Here is a 19,856-nt window from a genome sequence, read left to right as displayed (position 1 = left end):
ACAAATAGGAGCACAGGCAGATTAGGATGCCTGTCAGTATATTATTGTTTCAAATGAATAAATATCACACAGAGCAAATTTGAAGAGCTTAACCAGGATGTTCGTCATATTCAAGTCAGAGAATTTAAATTCATTTTTCTCTAAATTTAACCTCTCACAGTACACACAACATTACAAGCCAGACTAAATGTAGCTAATCTTTTCATTTACAGTACATACATTTCATATCCCCTGTACACGAAGAGTTACCTGAAACTGAGAAGAATCCTTTAACCCCACGCTGATATGTTGTGATATTCATTCTTGCACAGTTGGCATTTGTCTGTGAGAAGATCGTCATATAAGATATCACATTTTGGTAGATAATCTTGAAACAAACCTCAAGTTGAGAACACCCCCCCCCCCCCCGGCAGAGGGCTGATTGTGGAACTTGAGGAGGGGGTTGGAGTATGTGTGTCTCAGGGGCAGGAAGGACCCACCTCCTCCCCCCAGCCTCCCCCCCTGGCTAGGCCCTTTGTTCCCTGATGATGTATGAGACAGCATCTCCCTTGGAGTACCACAGGAACACGACAGCGGAGCAACAACGCTGTCCCATAATGGAGACTGATGGGACGGCTCCCGCTCTCGTCACTTTGTCCACTACTAAGATTGAGCTGGCGCAGCACTCCAGGCTCCTACGGGGCCCTTGGACAGCTCCGAGAGGGGCCCTCGTAAGAGAGTTCTCAACCTGACGGCAGCTCACGTCTGTCAGCCGCGCTGGGTCCCGCCACGGCCTGACAGGTGAATGGATGGATGGGTGACGTATGGATGGACGGGGACCTGCACAGGTCTTTGTGGGCTGGGTGACAGTGGAGGAGAGGTAAGGGGGATCCCTGGCCCTCTGCTTCCTGTTCGACATTCCTGAGATGACTGAGCTCGCCATCTTTCCTCAGAGCCATCACACTGAATGAATGCAATCGCCGGTTTGGTTTCTGTATGAAGATGTCACACAGATGAAAAGCAAAACACTCAGTCATGAAGCTGTTACAGGTTTTTTGCATTTGCTACAATGCAATTTCTGAAACTAGGGCCCTCTTTGTCAAAACACTGCACTCATAAAGCAAAGACATGCACACAAAATGCTAAATATGTTACATGTCTGGCAAAAGCGATCACTTCATTCAAGACTATAATCTATTCTACAAAGTGTACTTTGGCAACACAGCTTTACACATCAACACAGAATAAATAGCTCCTTCCACATGCCAGCTGTAAATGAGACCTATTCATAACAGTATCAGTCACAACTACTCTAACTGAAGATGAACATACCAACAAGATATAGTATATTGCAATTACAGTCCTCTCACTCCAAAACAAACTATTTATACTGTCAAAAACTCTGATTTCTAGCTGATCTCATTGGTTACAGGTGTTATCACAGGTGCATTCTGGGTACAGGTGATTGATAATTGAGTGTGGGATTTCAATGTCACACTTTTGAACAATGTGTCTAATGTAAATAACTGTGTGTAGTTACTTAGCAGTTTTCCACAACAGAAGTGCTCGCCAACTACAGCAGGTATGCCATTAACCCCTTGCATATAATCTAAAGGCCATTATGGGTTTCATGAACATTTCTGCCTTTACCAGCAACTAGCGGGACTTTAGACACTATTGTTCCATTGCGTTATACTGGAGTTGCTTTGATTTGGGACCAAAGAAAGAGAAAAACAGGCAGACCTTTTTGTGTTTGCCGTGACTGTCCCTCTTGGTCCCGAAGAATAAAAAACATCACAATTAATATAATGGTAAAACTTAATGGGGGCATTGAGGAGAGGACAGATGAACACAGGAAGAAAACAAGGAAGTGATTTAATGACCCTAAAACACGAGAGTAAGACAGGGGAGGGACAGGCAGAGGAGAGCAGTATGTGTTTGTACGAGAGGATGCTGTTCTGAGCTCATCTGCGTGTGTGTGTGTGTGTGTGTGTGTGTGTGTGTGTGTAGTATGTGGACAGATCATGACTCATGCAGAAAATAGACATTATGATCTTTCAGAGATGGAGGCTCAATTATTGAATGGATAATACAGTAATATCTGAATAATGTCCCTACTACACAAAGACTTGACACACATGCACACAAATGTCTGCCGTGAATCATTTCCTGTGATCACAATAATTCCGCCATTAAAGCACAAATCCATACATAGAGGGCCAGGGAGCCTGTAGAGGCAATAGGAGCGACAGTTTGATTCTGTTTGTTTTTCAGTTCATGAGTGAGCTTTAGAGTTCTCTGTAGGTGTGTTTTTGAACTTTGGAGAGACAGTCTTCATACTCATGATGATAAAGCCACATTTCTAAGGCATCCTTGTTGACTGGAGGTTGAGGCCCCAGCTATGAACCTTAATGTCTGTGCTTCATGTCATCTCCCTATTATCAGCCACTTAATAAAGGACTACCCAAAATTTTGTTTCAAAGACTCAAATTTCTATGAGAGACCCCCATTGTGTCAACGCAGCGGTCTCATTGAAGTGGTTTTGTTCTTTATGTTGTGGGTATTGGGTATCCCAGTGGACATTGGTCCCAGGTGAAGGTCCAGACAAAGAGTAAATAGGCCCTTGGACAGAGATCAGGGTGGCACTTGGCTGCAGACAGTAAGAGGTACATTCAGAATGGATACAAACACTTTTGCGTTCAGACATGGTTGGATGACATGTAGTACGAACTTGTTTGTGATGATTCATTACAAATATTACAACTTTTTAATATATTACACGACCATAACCAATAGAAAGAAACCATTCCACTGCAAGATGATCAAGCTAAAGAAAACTATTTGCATATCATGCAACAAAAATCCCATATACTTCACTCAACCAGTTATGTTCGGAGAGGTCAAGCATCAAGGATGACCACTTTTCATAGCCAGTGTGTATTTACACTCCAGATGTGTTATTTCCAGTGTACAGTATTTGCAGCTGCTTCTTTGTATGTCATTGAGCAGGCAGATGTAGTGGGTCGGTGTCAGAGAAGAGCCTCCGGCTGCTGAATGTGACGAGCAGATCGTTAGCATAGCAATGGGCAGCTCTGCTGACACTACAGTAGCTCCAATCAGCCCTCCCCCATTCACCGCTGACAGTAAGAAGGTTGCAATATGTCCAACTTCAGATGGCTGTATTTGGTTCGCTGTCCACACTGTGCAAACGTCTCGAGATTCGTTAAATCTGGCAATGCTAAAAGGATGTTTTAGTGTGCGCAAAGGAAAACAGAGAGGACAATTCTGTGGAGCTTCTATGATCATTTATTTGAAATGTAAATATAGACTATAAGACAATACAAGAGGTGTCACTACAGGGATAGTTTGACATCTTGGGTAATATGCTTACTGGCCTTTTTTGTTGAGAAAATCCATATTAATCTTATGCCTTTGCGTTCAGTACAGAGCAGTGACTTCCCCTGGGGAGGCAGAAGTATGCCAAACACAAAATGCTGTTTGGAAGAACACAACAGAAAATGATGTGAATGAGAACAACTAGTAACCATCGAAACACAGTATCACAGAGAACCGGAGGAGACTGACACTCAGCTCAGTCAACATTCTGTCCTGCTGTCGCCAACTGAGAGACAACAAAGAGATGAACTCCTTTTCCATTTATTGGATATTTGACTGTGGATGGAGGTCTGCACGAAAACAATCAATATGCAAAAACAAAAGGCAGTGTGGTGTTTGTCATTTTCACACATAAACAGCCTCTCATATAGAGAGGAAATCAACAACCTTGCAGAGTGGTGCTCAGAGAACAACCTGTGCTCAACGTCAGTAAAACCAAGGAGCTGATTGTTGACTTTAGAAAAGAAGAGGCGAAGCCAAACACCCCTGTCTACATCAATGGAGGGTTGAAGGGTGTTAAGTTCCTATGAATCAGCATCACAGAGAACCTGACCTGGCCATCCCACATCTCTATCCTGGTGGAGAAAGCTGAACTAAACTGCTGTATTTCTTAAGGAAATTTAAGAAGGCAAAACTCCCCTGAGAGGTTCTTAACTATTACAGAGGAGCAAAGAGAAAGCATCCTGGAAAGGTTACAAACTGGCGTGGAATGTTCACGGCCCAGAAGAAGGAGGGCTCTACAGCGGGTGATTAAAACCACCCAAAACATCATTGGTTCCCATCTACTGAGCATCAGTGATATTGATGAGAAGAGAAGCCTGATAAGAGTTAGAGGGTATTAAAAGACAATACTCACCCAGCCACATCTGGTTCACCTGCCGAACCACCAGACCTCAGAGCAGATTCTTTCCTCTGGCTGTGAGACTCCTTAATTCATCCTCCACCCTACATATATAAAATAGTTTTCTTGGTTTTGTTTTGTTTCCTATGTAGCAAATTGGGACTACTATCTAAATCCTGTCGTACAATGACAAATAAAAAACATGTAACCGTAGAACCTTGTTATCCTTTTTAAAATGTGCAGGCTTTGTGTGGGCGGCATGAATAAATGTATACATGTTTTGTCTCAGAGCACTGCAGCTTCTCCATCAATAGCCACCACCAGCCCAGCCTGTTGAGCCGTAAGGAAGAGCTGCTCTTTAAGGGGGAACACCATCGATTTTGCACATCAACATAATTATGCAGGTTGGGGGGTACTACTGCACATGTGATGAGAGTCGTATGAAGCCTTTAGTGTCTCTGGAGGGGTCTGTGTGAAGTTTTACAAATATCCTCAAGCGATGAGTCACTTGAGTCAGCACCGACTGGGGCTGAAGACTACAAGTGAAAAACTCTGGAGGTGTGGTCACTCACCTCCAGAGACAGTATATGTATGTCACTGTGACGTCACACATTGGTTTGTGGACTACGGTTTTGAAGCCTTGAGTTTGGTATTTTGGCCGCCACCATCTTTGTTTATGGGCGTTGCCATCTGTTTTTATTTTACAACCAGAAGTGACGCGAGAATAAGACATTTTTTGCCGCGGTACTGACCTGTCAATCATAAGGTAGTCCCGCTCTAGAGCGTACCCTGTTTGACTCTAAATGGACCATAATCATGAGTACTATTTTAATAAATGGATACGTGTGTGTTTGTGTCCTGTAATAACTAATAAGTCAAACAGAACAGCACTGAACAGCATTTAAATCAGACTTGTGCAATGTTGGAATTGTTACAGAAATTTGACATCTCCCGCCCTGGAAGACATTCAAACATGAGGCCGACATGTGAATTTGCTGCACATTTGTGGAGTGAAATCAGCTATAGACTTGCCCCCGAAGTGTTCAATAAAGCGGATCAGTACAACACACCACATCAGGCAAACGGCACACGCCGCCATAAAGCCACTGGAGTCAGAGCGTTTACACAAAGGTAATAGTTTCTATCAAAGCAGCAACAGCAGTGACGAATGGCCTGGTTCCGCCCCATTGTTTTACACTTTACTCGTACTTCTCTGAGCCCTGATTGATAGAGATAAAGTGGATTTTATCATCAGCTTTGGATGTGGTGATGGTTTTTCACAAGCCACTGTTTCCCTCAGGACTGTGTATCAGAGGAGTCAACACAGGTTAATTGCTTTAAGTGGACATCTACAATGGAATTAAACATGAAGAAGTTTCTAGAACAAGTTCAAAGAAATAATTTCAAAGTTTTGGAAATGTATTGAGTTATTTAATAGTTCTTTTCAGAATATGTGAGCTCAAACTACCACTTAGATCAAAGTGTGAAATAAGTGATGAAAAAGAAATAAACAATTAAAATAATTTCCATATACAAGTATGAAATGCATTACTTATTTTACTTGTATAGAGCTTTTCTAGTCATCCGACCACTCAAAGTGCTTTAACACAACATGTCATTCACCCATTCACACCCATTCATACCCATTCACACCCATTCATACACTGATGGCAGGGGCTGCTATGCAACATCAGGACTAATCATTCATACCAATTTATGAGCCAGGGATTGAACCGTCGACCCTCTGAATGAAGGACAACCCGCTCTCTCACTAAGAACAGTCGCCCAAAAACTGAAAAAAAACCCACTGTTCATCTGTGTCTACCAAGGGAATGCTACACACATTCCCCCCCCCTCCCACACACACACACACACACATATAGAGACAGTCATCATTCCTTATCCAGAGATCTCAGCTTGGTGGTCAGGGTCTGCAGCCCAACCATGAAAGACACGGTGTGTGTGTGTGTGTGTGTGTGTGTGTGTGTGTGTGTGTGAAAGAGAGAGAGGTAGAGAGTGATAAATGAGATAGTAAAAGTCCAGTCAACTCGGAGCAGCGTGGCTGGATCAGTTCATCTGGGACTGATGAGACAAATTCAAACAGAGCTGAACAGCATCAATCCCTCCCAACACCAACTCTTAAACAACTCTCAGAAAAGTCCATCACTTGACATACATATTTTCCCTTGTGTATATAATTATATATATATACTGGATATATATATAATTATATGTTAGCACTTTGGATTGTGTTTGATGTCATATACATACACAATTTCCACTGTTCCACATGCTTTATTGTAAATTGGGTGCTATGCAGGCGGCAGCTTACGGTTCTGAAAAGTGAAGCCAATGTGGAAGTGCCTTTAACCTGCATTCTTTCTCATGGCCATCAGGGGGCGACTCTTTATAACCTCAGTAAACATTGTAAACATGAGTTTATGGTCTCAATCTCTAGTTTCAAGTCTTCTTCAATACAGCATGATGTTCATTTAGTACATTATGGTCCATTTAGAGTCAAACAGACCATAAAGCAGGGGATGCTTTAGGGCGGGGCTACACGGTGATTGACAGTGTTGTCCCATTTGGTGGTTGTCTGTGTTTTTGTCTTAAAACTTTAACCCTTTCACAGTTTGTTTTCAGCTTGTGAAAGGTAATTGTAACACTTTGGTTGCCTAAAATGTCTTATTCAGTGTTCGGGTGTAGTTTGTTGTACTTGATGCTACGGCCAAAATGCTGAACTTGAGGCTTCAAAATAGTAGCCCACAAACCAATAGGTGACAAAATGGAGATTACGTCTAATTCTTGTATACAGTCTATGGTGCTTTGGCTGTCTAAGCCTTTACAATTTAATAATTATGATAATAACAATAAATTTATTTTGTATATAATAGCTGTGAATAGCCTATGTAGTGAATTCATGGCGGAAGGCTCCACTGAGAGTAGTGCTCTCTTCTTTTCTGCAACACCATGTCCACACTGACACAGTTCCACATTCACAACAGCAAGCTGCCTAACCACAGCTGATCTATTTGATCAGTTCGGGGTTAGTGCCTTGCTCAAGGGAACTTGATTGGTGGTCATCAGGGAGAGGCAAGTGCTGCTCTTTCCCATCCAGATTTATCTTGCCAGTATGTGACCTTCAACCATCACAAGCCCTCTTCTCTTTAGGCCAACACTGAATACACAAAGAGAATCCTCATTAAGGATATAAAAAGGAAAGGTTTGGCTTTGTTGCAGAAATATGAAAAATGAAACACCACTGGTTCCTAAATGTTTTTTGTCATGTCCGCCTTGAACTGCCTAGTCTAGTTTTATAGTCACTGTGAACACATAAGCTGTTGCAGCAATTTTGGGCTTGATATAATTTGTTACACGTGCGTTGTGCTAAATTTAACTATTTTTGACCTCTTTAGAATTGATAAAAATTATTTTTCAAAATACCACATTAAGACACCAAGACATTGAGGAACACCATAGAAAAATCCATACTGTGATTTAGTATCACAAACTCTTGACATTTGGAGATTTCTGCAAGAATTGCCTTTTTCTGCGATTGAATGGCAAGATCATTGGATTGAGTTTATTGGATCCCAATCCTAATTTATGCAATTCCAAGACTGTTTAGTGACAGATATATCAGAACCATTTTCAGAATTGGTGAAAATAATACATGTATACTGCATGCTAAAAACTGCATGTTTTTTTGCCCCAAACTGCATGGGAAGTGGGCATGGCTGTAAAGGGGGGACTCGTAGGTACCAATAGAAACCATTTCCTTTCACATGTCTTGAGGTGAGAGGTCAAGGGACCTCTGTGAATATGGCCATGCCCAAATTTAGCCTATTTAGCCTCCTTCCTGACATGGTTGATACCAATCAATAGGTGGTTTAGATTCATATGGTACCAGCATCTTTGCTCTGGCTTTAAAATTGAGCTTCAGCTTCTGAAAGTCAGTAATGTCGGCCGAGGGCGACGACGTCCTAGAGGAGTTTAAGAGGTCAAAATATCTGCCATACACGCGCCTTATTTGCTACCATCGACAGGCTAACAAACCCTCCAGTGTCGGTAGCTGCTGAGCTCCAATCCACCTGGGCATGCAATCAATTTGCCTCCTTTTTTACTGACAGAATTCAGAAAATTAGACAAGCAGTCAGTGCCTCCACACCAACCACAGGACATGTGTTGTCCCCATCTCTAAATAACATCCATTCAAATATCATGACACAATTTCATTCAATCGACCGTAGAAGCCTAGAAGACATTATACAACATCTGAAGTCATCCTCCTGCTGCTTGGATATTCTACCAACACACTTTTTATAAAATATTTCAAACTGCATGACCACTGATCTTTTACAAATAGTAAACACATCCCTTCTCTCAGGTGTCTTCCCACAACCCCTAAAAACTGCAGTTATTAAACCACTCCTAAAGAAGGCTAGTTTAGACTCCGCAACAATGAACAATGATAGGCCAATATCAAACCTCCCATTGTTAAGTAAAATAATTGAAAAAGCGTTTTTCCAACAGCTGAACAACTTCTTGGCTGTAAATAACTGATTTGATGTCTTCCAGTCAGGCTTTCGACAGCACCACAGTACTGAAACTGCTCTTGTTAAGGTTTTCAATGACATCCACTTAAACACAGACAATGGCAGAAGTTCAGTCTTAGTATTACTGGATCTAAGTGCTGCATTCGACACGGTCGACCATGACATACTCCTAGAAAGACTAAAAATCTGGGTGGGACTTTCTGGCACAGCACTTAACTGGTTTGAATCCTACTTGAAGGACAGAGAATACTTTGTGTCTGTAGCTAATTACACATCAGAGCTGACTAAAAGGACATATGGTGTTCCCCAAGGTTCAATACTGGGGCCTCTTCTGTTCAACATCTACATGCTTCCACTAGCTCAGATTATGGAAAACAACAAAGTGTTATAATAATTATGCAGACGACACAAATCTACATTATGTCACCAGTGGACTATAATCCCATACAAGGGCTGGGTAACTGCATTGAACAAATCAACAACTGGATGTGCCAGAATCGTCTTCAATTAAACAAAGACAAAACAGAAGTAATTGTTTTTGGTACCAAGGACGAACGATTGAAAGTCAGCGCTCAGCTTCAATCACTGATGTTAAAACCCACAAACAAGTCAGAAATCTAGGTGTAGTTATGGATTCAGACCTCAACCTGAACAGCCTCCTCAAGACAATTACAAAATCAGCCTCCTATCACCTGAAGAATATATCAAGGATTAGAGGATTTATGTCTCAACAGGATTTGGAAAAACTTGTCCATGCATTTATCTTCAGCAGACTGGACTACTGTAACGGTGTGTTTACAGGTCTCTGTAAAAAGTCTGTCAGAAAGCTACAGCTGAATCAGAACGCTGCAGCTCGAGTCCTCACTAAGACCAGGAGGGTGGATCACATCACTCCAGTTCTGAGGTCTTTGCACTGGCTTCCTGTTAAACAAAGAATTGACTTTAAAATCCTGCTGTTGGTTTATAAAGCACTGAATGGTTTAGGGCCAAAATACATCTCTGATCTGCTGCTACCTTATGAACCATCCCGACCCCTTAGGTCGTCTGACCCGGTCTACGTTCTGTTCCCAGAGTCAGAACTAAACATCGAGAAGCAGCGTTCAGTTTTTCTGCTCCACATATCTGGAACAAAGTCCCAGAAAGCTGCAGGTCTGCTGAGACCCTCAGCTCCTTTAAATCAAGACTGAAGACTTTTCTGTTTGCTGCTGCCTTTAATTCAACCACATTCAAGGATATTAATCAATTTCCTGCATTTCTGTATTTTACTACTGTATTTTATTTCTTACACTGCACTGCAACTATTATTCTATTTTTAGCTTTTTAATGTTGTAATGACTGTTTTTATTGTTTTAATGAATGTTCTTAATTGTTTTTAAATCTCCTTTTCTTTTGCCTTATGTTTTGATGCTTTTAATGGTTTTATGTGAAGCACTTTGAATTACCTTGTTGTTGAAATGTGCTATACAAATAAACTTGCCTTGCCTTGCCTTGCCATGAACAACGTCTTTTCAGCTTTAGTTTCAGTCCCCATTGTTGGGAGAACACAAGCATTAACAAAGTTTTACACTCACAATAAGACAAGAAGGTATATGTGGGAGCTTTAAGAGGCCTTTCTTATGAATAAATACTGATTAACATGGAAATATACAGTAAATTATATATTATGACGAACGCAATATGTGTGTGCATCAACAGCCCACCAAAAACACCTTTCTATAGAATGCGCAGAGAACAAACATTTATATTTTTGCATGGTTGTGTAGGCCCACAGTCCACTGATGGACCTAGAAAACCTATCTATGAAGAAAGCTGCTTCTTGATGGAAAGAACAAACATTAGCATTGCGTCGTCTCCTGCTGCTTCCACTCAAGTTATGCAGACATTTTTTTTCCCCGGCATGCTGAATTTTCATCTTTGGCGCGGGTTGTTAGCGTTCTTTGACGGACAACAGAGTTGGCTTCATTCTCAACGATGGTCTGATTCAATCAGGCCACAAAGGGCCAACAAATAAAAGACTCCTCATGTTCTCAACCGCGGAACACACTGCGAAATAATGACAACTCTGATGACAGAGAACAGGCGGCGTATTGACTGAACACAAAGGCCACGTTGACTGGTCGCACTAAGTGATCCATAAGCAGCTGTTATCATTGTCTCATTGTTTCAATATGCTGATTCCAGAGGACAGAGGAATGTGTGTGTGAATATGTCTACCAGTGTGTGTGTGTGTGTGTGTGTGTGTGTGTGTGTGTGTGCGCAAATGCTTGTCCAGTCACACTTGTATATTTGTGCATACCTGAATGATTGTGTACATATGCACCCGGTCTTGTACCAGTCTATATACATATAAACATTAAATGGGTGTCCGCCAAATGTGCATCAAACATGTCTGTGTGTGTATGTGTTTGTATATTGCTATGCAAATTGTGGACAGCCGGAGAATCACTTGTTTCATTCAGAGTTCCTTGGCTGCAGCTCTGAGGACAGCATCGTGAAGCTTGCTTGACTTCTCTGCAATGTCAGTCATGCACATTTTAAACAGCCGGAGAATAATGTTGGCTTTATGTTCCGAGGAGCAGCAGCAAATGCAAATACGATCTCAGACAAACACGGGTCTCGGCAACTTCGTCCTGAGTGAACGCATAATTCAAACAATATTGTTTTATGCAACTTAAACTCAGGATGGCGAGATGCCCTTTCAGCAGATCAGCTCCAGAAAAGTCAGGACTGCTACATATCTTAAGACAAGCCATTACAACTCCCGACTTGTGAAATACCGACGCTTGGTCAGTGCCCCTCGGAGTCTGATACTGACGCACGAGGCATACTCAAGTGTCTGTATGAGACGCACCGCACTTTCAACTGACTCCAATGTAAACCCATGTCATACATTGTTGTACATGACAGACATGGGTAAGAGTGAGGAACACAGGACCTTCACTCAGGAGACCACTGTTTGTGTCCGCCGTGAACTTTACTTTTGTTGAGTAACTTAACTAACGCCACGTCCGTAAGTTTACGTAACAAGCATATTTATTTGAGTGACAAAGGGTCTTATTTTAAACCCCTACTACAATCTTTTCCTGAGCCTAACCAAGTAGTTTTTTGCTGCCTAGGCCTAACAAAGTAAACCTAAAAAACAAGTAAACCTACGTTTGAAAAAGCAATGCATGCATGTAACAAGTGAAAACTGTGCCCACCCCCTGAACACTGAAGTTTATTTGAAAAGGAACTATGTAACGAAACTTGACACGCCGAAACGATCCCCAGACGCGACCAAAACTGGCGCTAGAGGGGTAACCAGAGCATCACAGTTTGAAGTGTATAGCCACTGACCAAGTGTCAATTGATGAGTTGGGACTGAGAGTGTGTGGAAAGACTGGTGTTTGGTCAGACAAAATAACACTTGCATGCTACTCGCCAAAAAAGTTTGATTAAGAGTATAAGCTGTTGTGGGGTTCATTGATAATGTCTTTGTCCATTGGCCATCTTCAGCACCATTGGGCTGGTGACCAGTGAGTCACTAATCTATTGACCCCTAGACAATGGTGTGATGCTGTGTTTGGTTGAACTCATTTTGCTCTGCATCCTGCTATTAATATACTTATATAGACCCTTTTACAGTTTGCAAACAATGATGACGTACATAAGTGAGCTCACCCAGTTTAGCAACAGAAGTACGGCAGCTTGTCGAGCTCTGAAGGACATTAACCACCAAAGATCACGAACCAAAACAAATAGACTTCCCAGATCCATGTGCTCTTAGTGAGCGGGTAGAAAGTGGCCCAATATTTAGTGGCCAGAAACCTTGCATGTACTATTACACCAACGAGAAATGATGAGCATGCATATCACTAGATGCTTTGAATTATGTTATCTGTGGTGATTTATACAGAAAGTCAAATACAACATCGACTCTGAGGTTTAACTCTATTCATTTTTAAATAGGGCGCTACAAACACAAGCATTTTGATCAGTCCAGTGGTAGCCAACACGTTTTCATAGCTTGCACATGTCGCCGGTGTTTCAGTTTAACAAGTGACCCTGTTAACTGGTGACCTTCAGTATAATACGCCATGGTTGCTCGTAGTGACGGCAGTTGTTGAAAACATAAACAGAACATCAGCCTTCAATAAATTCAAATACATACTCATCTGTGTTTATTATCTACGCCAACTATTAACGTACGTTACTACGAGCAACCATGGACGTATTTGCCTGAAAGTCACCAGTTAACACAGTCACTCACTAAACTGAAACACCTGTTGCTCTGAAACGGTCGTGATCCTGTCGAAAATTCTGTAGAACTTGAGTCCGCTGTTAGAATGTCGATTCTGTCAACCAAACAACCGGACATTACGATGCTGGTGAGAGTTTAATTTCAAAGTTCAAAGCTTGCTAACTCGTCTAGCTGGCTGGCAGAGTATAGATTTCAGATGAAAATACCTGGATCTTCCGGGTTATAGACATCTCTTTCCCAATGTAAATCTATATAAAACTATTTAATAAATGAATCATTTCAAATTTTCTTTGGTACTTTTGCCATATAAAGACATGCAATGATGATTGTCAGGTGATATGTATGCTGAAAATGAAAAGTTCAATATTAACCAGTGGCGGGCCGTGCATTTTATACCTGGGCCTTCACTGCTGTCCTGCAGCTGAAACACAGCTACGGTTATTATTTGTTTCGTGTAAAACATGACGGTGCCGAACGTACGTGCCTTCACGTCAGAGTCAAAACACCAGAAAAGTCTCCAACACCACCAGAACAAGTCGCTAGATTTGTCGCTAGTAGCTTTTGACAAAAAAAGTCTCCATGAGGGTTTGTAAAGTCACCAGATATGGCGAGAAAGTCGCCAAGTTGGCAACACTGGCACCGGCTAAATATGTCCCCAGAGCAACATTGGACATAAGAATGGTTCCTATCACATATAAAACCAAACACAAATTCATCTTCATAAAAACAAGTTGTACAAATAATAATATATAAACAAGCATATTAAAGCTACTGCAGATGAAAAAACAAACATTTAACTTATCAGAGCTGCTGTTCACTATTTAAAGACAAAGTCCATCCTCCTTTCTTTGTTAATAAAGAGTTTAATCTCACGGTTGTTCAGTACATCCGTGTCTTTTAGTTCCAGTAAGAAGTCCTTCTCCATTCATGGACGCCAGTGAAGACAGTCGAGCCTCCCCAGTTGTATTTCTTGAATACGTTTTAATGCGTTTGAGGCTGAAAATGTCCGCTCAGCAGAGGCAGCAGATATTGGGATTGTCACCGCCCAACATGTCACGCTAGCCCACTGACCAATCACGTACTTGTAGGCCAGCTAGCAGGCTCTGACACGTCAAAGAATACGCCCAACATGTCAAACTAAAGATCTGATTGGTTGAACACTATGACAATCAACAATATCGTCCCCATTCACTTAAACTGCACATGGATGCACTTGTGAGTCTGCAGGCCTCTGCCTCTGTTCTTACCTAGAGACACAGAGGTGAAATCTGATTGGATAAAAGCTCTACTTAAAACAAGCTGCACTGGAAGCAGAGCAACTGAGGAAGACAGTAGCTGTGCATTGAGAAAATAAGATAATGGGAAAAATATTATAATACATGTAGTGTATTTATGAAACATTTTTAACTGATAAAATAGCTATAACTTTGTGATTCTGTTTAGGCCAGCAGAGAAGGCTTTGCAGGCCCTGATGGCCCACCACTGGTATTAACACAATCTTCGCTAGTATTACTTGGATAGACAACAGAAGTTGTGGTGTAGGTAGGCCATTACTACTAAAAACGTTTTCAGCTCCACCCAGCAAGGTTTATCTCAGCTGATCGCTCTGTGTACTCCAGTGCCTCTAGGAAAAGTGTCTTTGGCTAAAGCTCCAATCGGTGGAGAGCAGAATATAGAATTGAACAAATGAGTGAGTTCATAGACTTCCAGTCTGTTTGACCCTCTGGGATTTCAAATGGATTAAAATAATTTTCCACATGCCTTATCTAATGATGACAGGTCTCTAAGCAACGCGGTCTCACCTTCTAGACTAACGACACAGCGCATGTCGACCGTGCGGAAGTGTGTGTTTGTGTGTGTGTGAAACTGTAATGAACCGGTCTCATTATTTCTCAAGAGGACATAGCTTGCTTTGTGTCTCCCTCACTCGTCATGCAGAATCATCATACACAATGCAACATGCACACAAATGCACGTAGTTACTCTCACACAAAAAAAAGACACACATGTAAAGAGGTAATCCAACCTAAACCCACCAACAACTCCAACAAATTTGGCACACACACTCACGGACACATGACATCAGTAAAGTGCATTTGCTTTGTGATGTGGGTGACTCAGCCCTGTGCTTTGTTGTTGGGTTACCCTTACTCACTTCCTTCTGCTCCAGACAGTAACAGGCAGAGGACACTACTACAGTCTGATAGGGCAACAGCTTTTTGGCTTCTCCATAGATGGCAATTGGACCCTGTTATCACATTCTCTCAACTGAAAGTCAGTAAGGCTTGGACATGGATGGATTACTGAAGGGGCCATTCAGGCACTGGCCCAGGGCCTAAAGTGTCAGGCTCCTCTTGCCTTCACCTAGAAAATGTCACTCAAAGACCCACATACCAACTACGAAGAGACACAAAACAACTACAAGGAGATGCAAAACAGCCTCAAAGAGACACAAATAGACTCACAACAACTATGAAAAGGAGCAAAATGACCTCAAACCGAAACAAAATAACTGCAAATAGATACAAAGCAGCTACAAAGAGATACAAAGGAGCTACAAATAGATACAAAGCAGCTACAAAGAGATACAAAGGAGCTACAAATAGATACAAAGCAGCTACAAAGAGATACAAAAGAGCTACAGATAGACACAAAGCAGCTACAAATAGACACAAAGCAGCTACAAAGAGATATGGAATGACTACAAAGTGACAAAGAATTACCATAAAGATACACAGGACAACTACAAAGAGACACAAAACGACAACGAAAGGCCAAACAACCATAACAAGTGTCTTGCTTCTGGTGGGATGGGTGGTAGGATCTTTTGCATGTCCGTGCCCGGAGGCAATTGTCTCATAACATTTTCAGGGTCCTGACAATGCCCTCTGCCCTTAAACAGGTGGTATGCCCTCATACTTCATTGATGATTGCCTTCCACAATGTTCTGTACAAGTTCTGAACTGGCGCTCATATCAGAGGTACAACAAAAAACTTTTCAGTTGTCTGTGCCTGCCAACGTCTACCCATACGACCATTACAAAAATGATTCATATGAGCGTCTCCTGATGTGTCACCTCTATCTTAAAAGGACCCTATGGCCTAATACAAATTAGATTTTGTTAGTGTAATTAAATGCTCACAGATCTGGGAACACAGCAGCATCACTAGGAATAGGTCCAACCAGCCTGGTCTCATTCACAGGCCGCCAAATACTAAGGTTTTGTCACGGCCTTCGGTGTCTGATACCAGTGCACAAGGAACCCGTCAGCGTCTGTATGAGACATAACAGGCTTTCAAGTGGCCCGACCGTAGTGGAGCGTCATAGTTTGATTCACAAGGGCTGCGTGTTAGAAAGTGACACCAAGGGCTCCTGACCAAACATCCGTACGTGACGAGTTGGGAATGAGAACGGGTTGGGACAAAGTTATTTGGAAGAGAAAACGAAGGATAACTGTTGAACTGTTGTCATTGGCCCACAGCGGCAGCAGAAACAACCCATACAGTCGGCTGTGAACACAGAGATGTCTAATTCGGCGGCTAGCAGCTAACAGTGCTAACATTACAAACAGTGTATTGCTCAATCCCATTTCAGTTCATAGTGTTTGCATTCTGCAATTGTTTTGAACTCAGTCCATAAATTATTGAGCATGTATTTGAAAGGGCTTTTCTGATATTTTCATCTTTTTAATCAATCAATTCTTTTAATTAATATATTTTCTTCAATAGTTGCATTCATTTGATTTATTTAATTCAATTGTCTATGTCGTGCAGGTTCAGAACAGATACAGTATGTTCTAAGAGTGCAGTCCTCCTTTAACAGAATGAATGGATGAATACGCTTCAGGCATCTGTGGTGTCAACTCCTTGGTCTCTGCGAAAAAAATCACTAAGCAATCTCAAAGTGAGAAGTCTGCAGGAAGGGAGGATGTGAAGTTAGACGGGGAGGGCTGTGGTGAGTTCAATGGCCTGTCTGGCCTTTCCCTCTGCAACTATGTTCCATTCCTAGGATATCTGGGAAATGTAGTCTCAATGAAGTGCAAACTAACCTAGTTTTGTAATGTTTTGAGTCTGTTAGCAGAGGCCCCGATCCCTCACAAAGATACACGCATTTCTATCAAATACGATCCGATCATGTGGTGTTTCACTCTTCATGTTTACGTGAGTAAGTGTACTTTTACATTGTGTGATCAAACTCCACATCCCACGCTGCTTTGAGTTTCGCGCGCATGCTCCGTGCGCGCTGGAGAGGCGGCGAGTCAGTAAAAATGACTGGAGGAGGGCTCTTATCTCGGGGCGAAATGAGATATTACGACCATGAATTGCGTTTTGTTTTCATTAAAGTTGCATTTTTGTCTTTTTTGAACGCTGGCTGTCCAGCTCCGGAGGACGTTTGGTAACATTGAAGGATTTCAAGGCATTTTAACACTGTTTATCTTCGCGTCGGAGACTCGGAACAGTGGCAGAGACACACCGCTATCCGTTAGTGCATTCCCTCTGCCACAATGCCGCGGGACAACACAACTCCTCTTATTCAGAAAATAGCAAAGCAAGCCTACATCACCTTTAAAGGCTTAACGTCGTCGGCTGACGGGGACAATGAACTCGCCGCGGACCAGCAGAGTGAACTACTCTCCTTAGTGACCGCGGTCAGGGCTGCTGACCTGAAAATTGCTCCCCGGAAAACCAAACCGAGCACCGGGGCAGCGGAGCTCCAGAGCCCCCCGGTCACCTACATGCACATCTGCGAGACGGAGGCGTTCAGCATGGGGGTGTTCCTGCTGCGGACCGGCGCCTCCATACCGCTACACGACCACCCGGGCATGAACGGGATGCTGAAGGTCTGCTGTGTTCTGGCCTCTTTGACCCACTCTGTGTCCGCCTAACCCTAACGTACTGTGATTAAGCTAGCTGCAGCTAGCTAGGGAAATGCTCACAAGCCTGTGTTTCAGCACATAAACTGAGACGTGACTTGAAACTGTTTCGTAAGCTTCCATTCAATGAGGGTCATCACACGTTTGGTCCACCCGAGGTTATTGTGTCCCATGCTACCTTTGCTAAAACCGAGGCCAGGGCGCTAGAATAGTAGTGTTAGCCTGTATTTATTGTTCTATCGCAGAGATTGCATGTAATGTGTGTAACCACCACTTTACAAACACATGTGCGCTCTTCAGTCCGAGTGTCCTGCTGGGCCCCTGTGTACACACGGCCTGAACAGTAGTGATGCTGTCCCCGGCCCTGATCCCCCTCTGAATGCTAATTGTGATTTATTTTATAATTTGATTAATTTGCAAATTTGCTGGTGAATTTGCATCACTGAAAGACAAAACCAACCAAAGCGGGTCCGGAATTGACAGCTCATTTTGTGGCCCTGTCTTGTAGAGGGACCCTGTGTCAAAAATCATCTTCAAGAGCTTTATTATTTATCTTCTTATGCTCACATTGTGCAGATTCCTGAACAAGTTGTGTTTGATCACATTACCTCAAACTAATGAAAATCAAATATGATTCACACAGGACTTAATGGAAACTTGAGTGACCGGGTCCATGAACAACGGGGGTCAGTAGGAACCCATCAAATTCTGATCTTGGGTCCTCCTGTGGCCTCAACCGATACGATCAACTCCATTGATCCGTGCAGATACCGATCTTGTGAAACTGATATAGTAGAAGCCAGAAGTAACCAATCCATGCAGTTTGACATCATTTTATAAACTTTGTAGAACAGTGTAATGTAAGAGAGTCTCTCCACTCACTGTAAGTATCACCACAGTGGCCATATGTGCTGTGTGTTGTCAGTAGGTCTGTCTTCTGACTGTGTCCTGTCTATTGTTCAGGTTCTCTACGGGAAGGTGAGCCTCCGCTGTCTTGACAAGCTGGAGGATAACCTGACCGCCGGCACCGTCCCGCCTCACTTCGAGCCCCCGTTGGCTCCGTTCCAGACGGCCTCCCTGCGGCGCTCCATGCTCCGCTCGGTCGCCGAGTACTCGGAGGATAGCGGGCCGTGCCTACTCACCCCTCTCCGGGAAAACCTCCACCAGATCGACACGGTGGAGGGGCCCTCCGCTTTCCTGGACATCCTGGCACCTCCGTACAATCCAGACGACGGACGGGACTGTCACTATTACAAAGCTCTGCAAACTGTGGCAGAGGGGGGACCGGATGGAAAGAGCGACGAGGAGCAGCAGAGAGAGGAGACGTGGCTGCTTGAAATCCCACAACCAGAAGACTTCTGGTGTGGCGGGGAACCCTACCCAGGCCCTGCAGTCTCTTTCTGAGTGCAACCTCTGATCAGAGGAACTATACTGCAGTATATGACGGTAATGACATCGTGATATCCATCTATCTACAAGAGGAGACTTAGGAAAGTCAAACATGACGGTCATTATTACCTGGAACTCAAAGGGATTGGGTGCCTTGCTCGTGGGTGCTACAGCAGGGCTCTGACATGCCCCACACAGAATAAGCACAACAGCACAGCCTTCTACAATACATCGATAATGTTGTCGCTTGCATTCCTAATATTTTTCTTCTCACCGTTATGTTGCCTTATACACACATGAATGTCATTAGCCAAACATTCTGTGAATGCTGGGGTGTCATTAGGACGTCTTATCCTCCGTGTGGAAAGCCTTTTACACATTATTTTTTCCTCCACGTCGTGACATGTCTCGATGCCAATGCGTGCAACTCAAGACGCACCTGCCTTATTTGGAATGTTTAGTTATTAACAGTGTCATTTTCTAATGCACACCCTTTATTTCTTCTTCCTAAGTGCACGTGCTAATCTATCTATCTATCTATATATATCTATATATATCTATTTTTTTTTTTTTTTTTTTTT

The 19,856-nt window shown here is 42.7% G+C and overlaps 1 protein-coding gene across 1 annotated transcript; it reads left to right on the top strand.

Moving 5' to 3' along the window:
- The first annotated feature begins 17,206 nt into the window (after positions 1 to 17,206).
- Positions 17,207 to 19,830, top strand: LOC116400110 (2-aminoethanethiol dioxygenase-like). Its single transcript, XM_031877774.1, has 2 exons — positions 17,207 to 17,853; positions 18,850 to 19,830. The coding sequence occupies exons 1-2, from the start codon at positions 17,518 to 17,520 to the stop codon at positions 19,288 to 19,290; spliced, it is 777 nt and encodes a 258-aa protein (XP_031733634.1). The 5' UTR covers positions 17,207 to 17,517; the 3' UTR covers positions 19,291 to 19,830.
- The last annotated feature ends 26 nt before the right edge of the window (positions 19,831 to 19,856 follow it).

Source organism: Anarrhichthys ocellatus, unplaced genomic scaffold (genome assembly GCF_004355925.1).
Source record: "Anarrhichthys ocellatus isolate YVR2014 unplaced genomic scaffold, GSC_Weel_1.0 scaffold148, whole genome shotgun sequence".
NCBI classification, from domain to species: Eukaryota; Metazoa; Chordata; class Actinopteri; order Perciformes; family Anarhichadidae; genus Anarrhichthys; species Anarrhichthys ocellatus.
Note: the sequence above shows the minus strand (reverse complement) of the source record. Positions and strands in the feature narration are given on the sequence as shown.

Bases quoted from the DNA above. Each gene is read 5' to 3' on its own strand.
- LOC116400110 (XM_031877774.1), top strand. From the start codon at position 17,518: ATGCCGCGGGACAACACAACTCCTCTTATTCAGAAAATAGCAAAGCAA. The intron at 17,854-18,849 runs GTCTGCTGTGTT...TCTATTGTTCAG, and splicing joins GCATGAACGGGATGCTGAAG to GTTCTCTACGGGAAGGTGAG.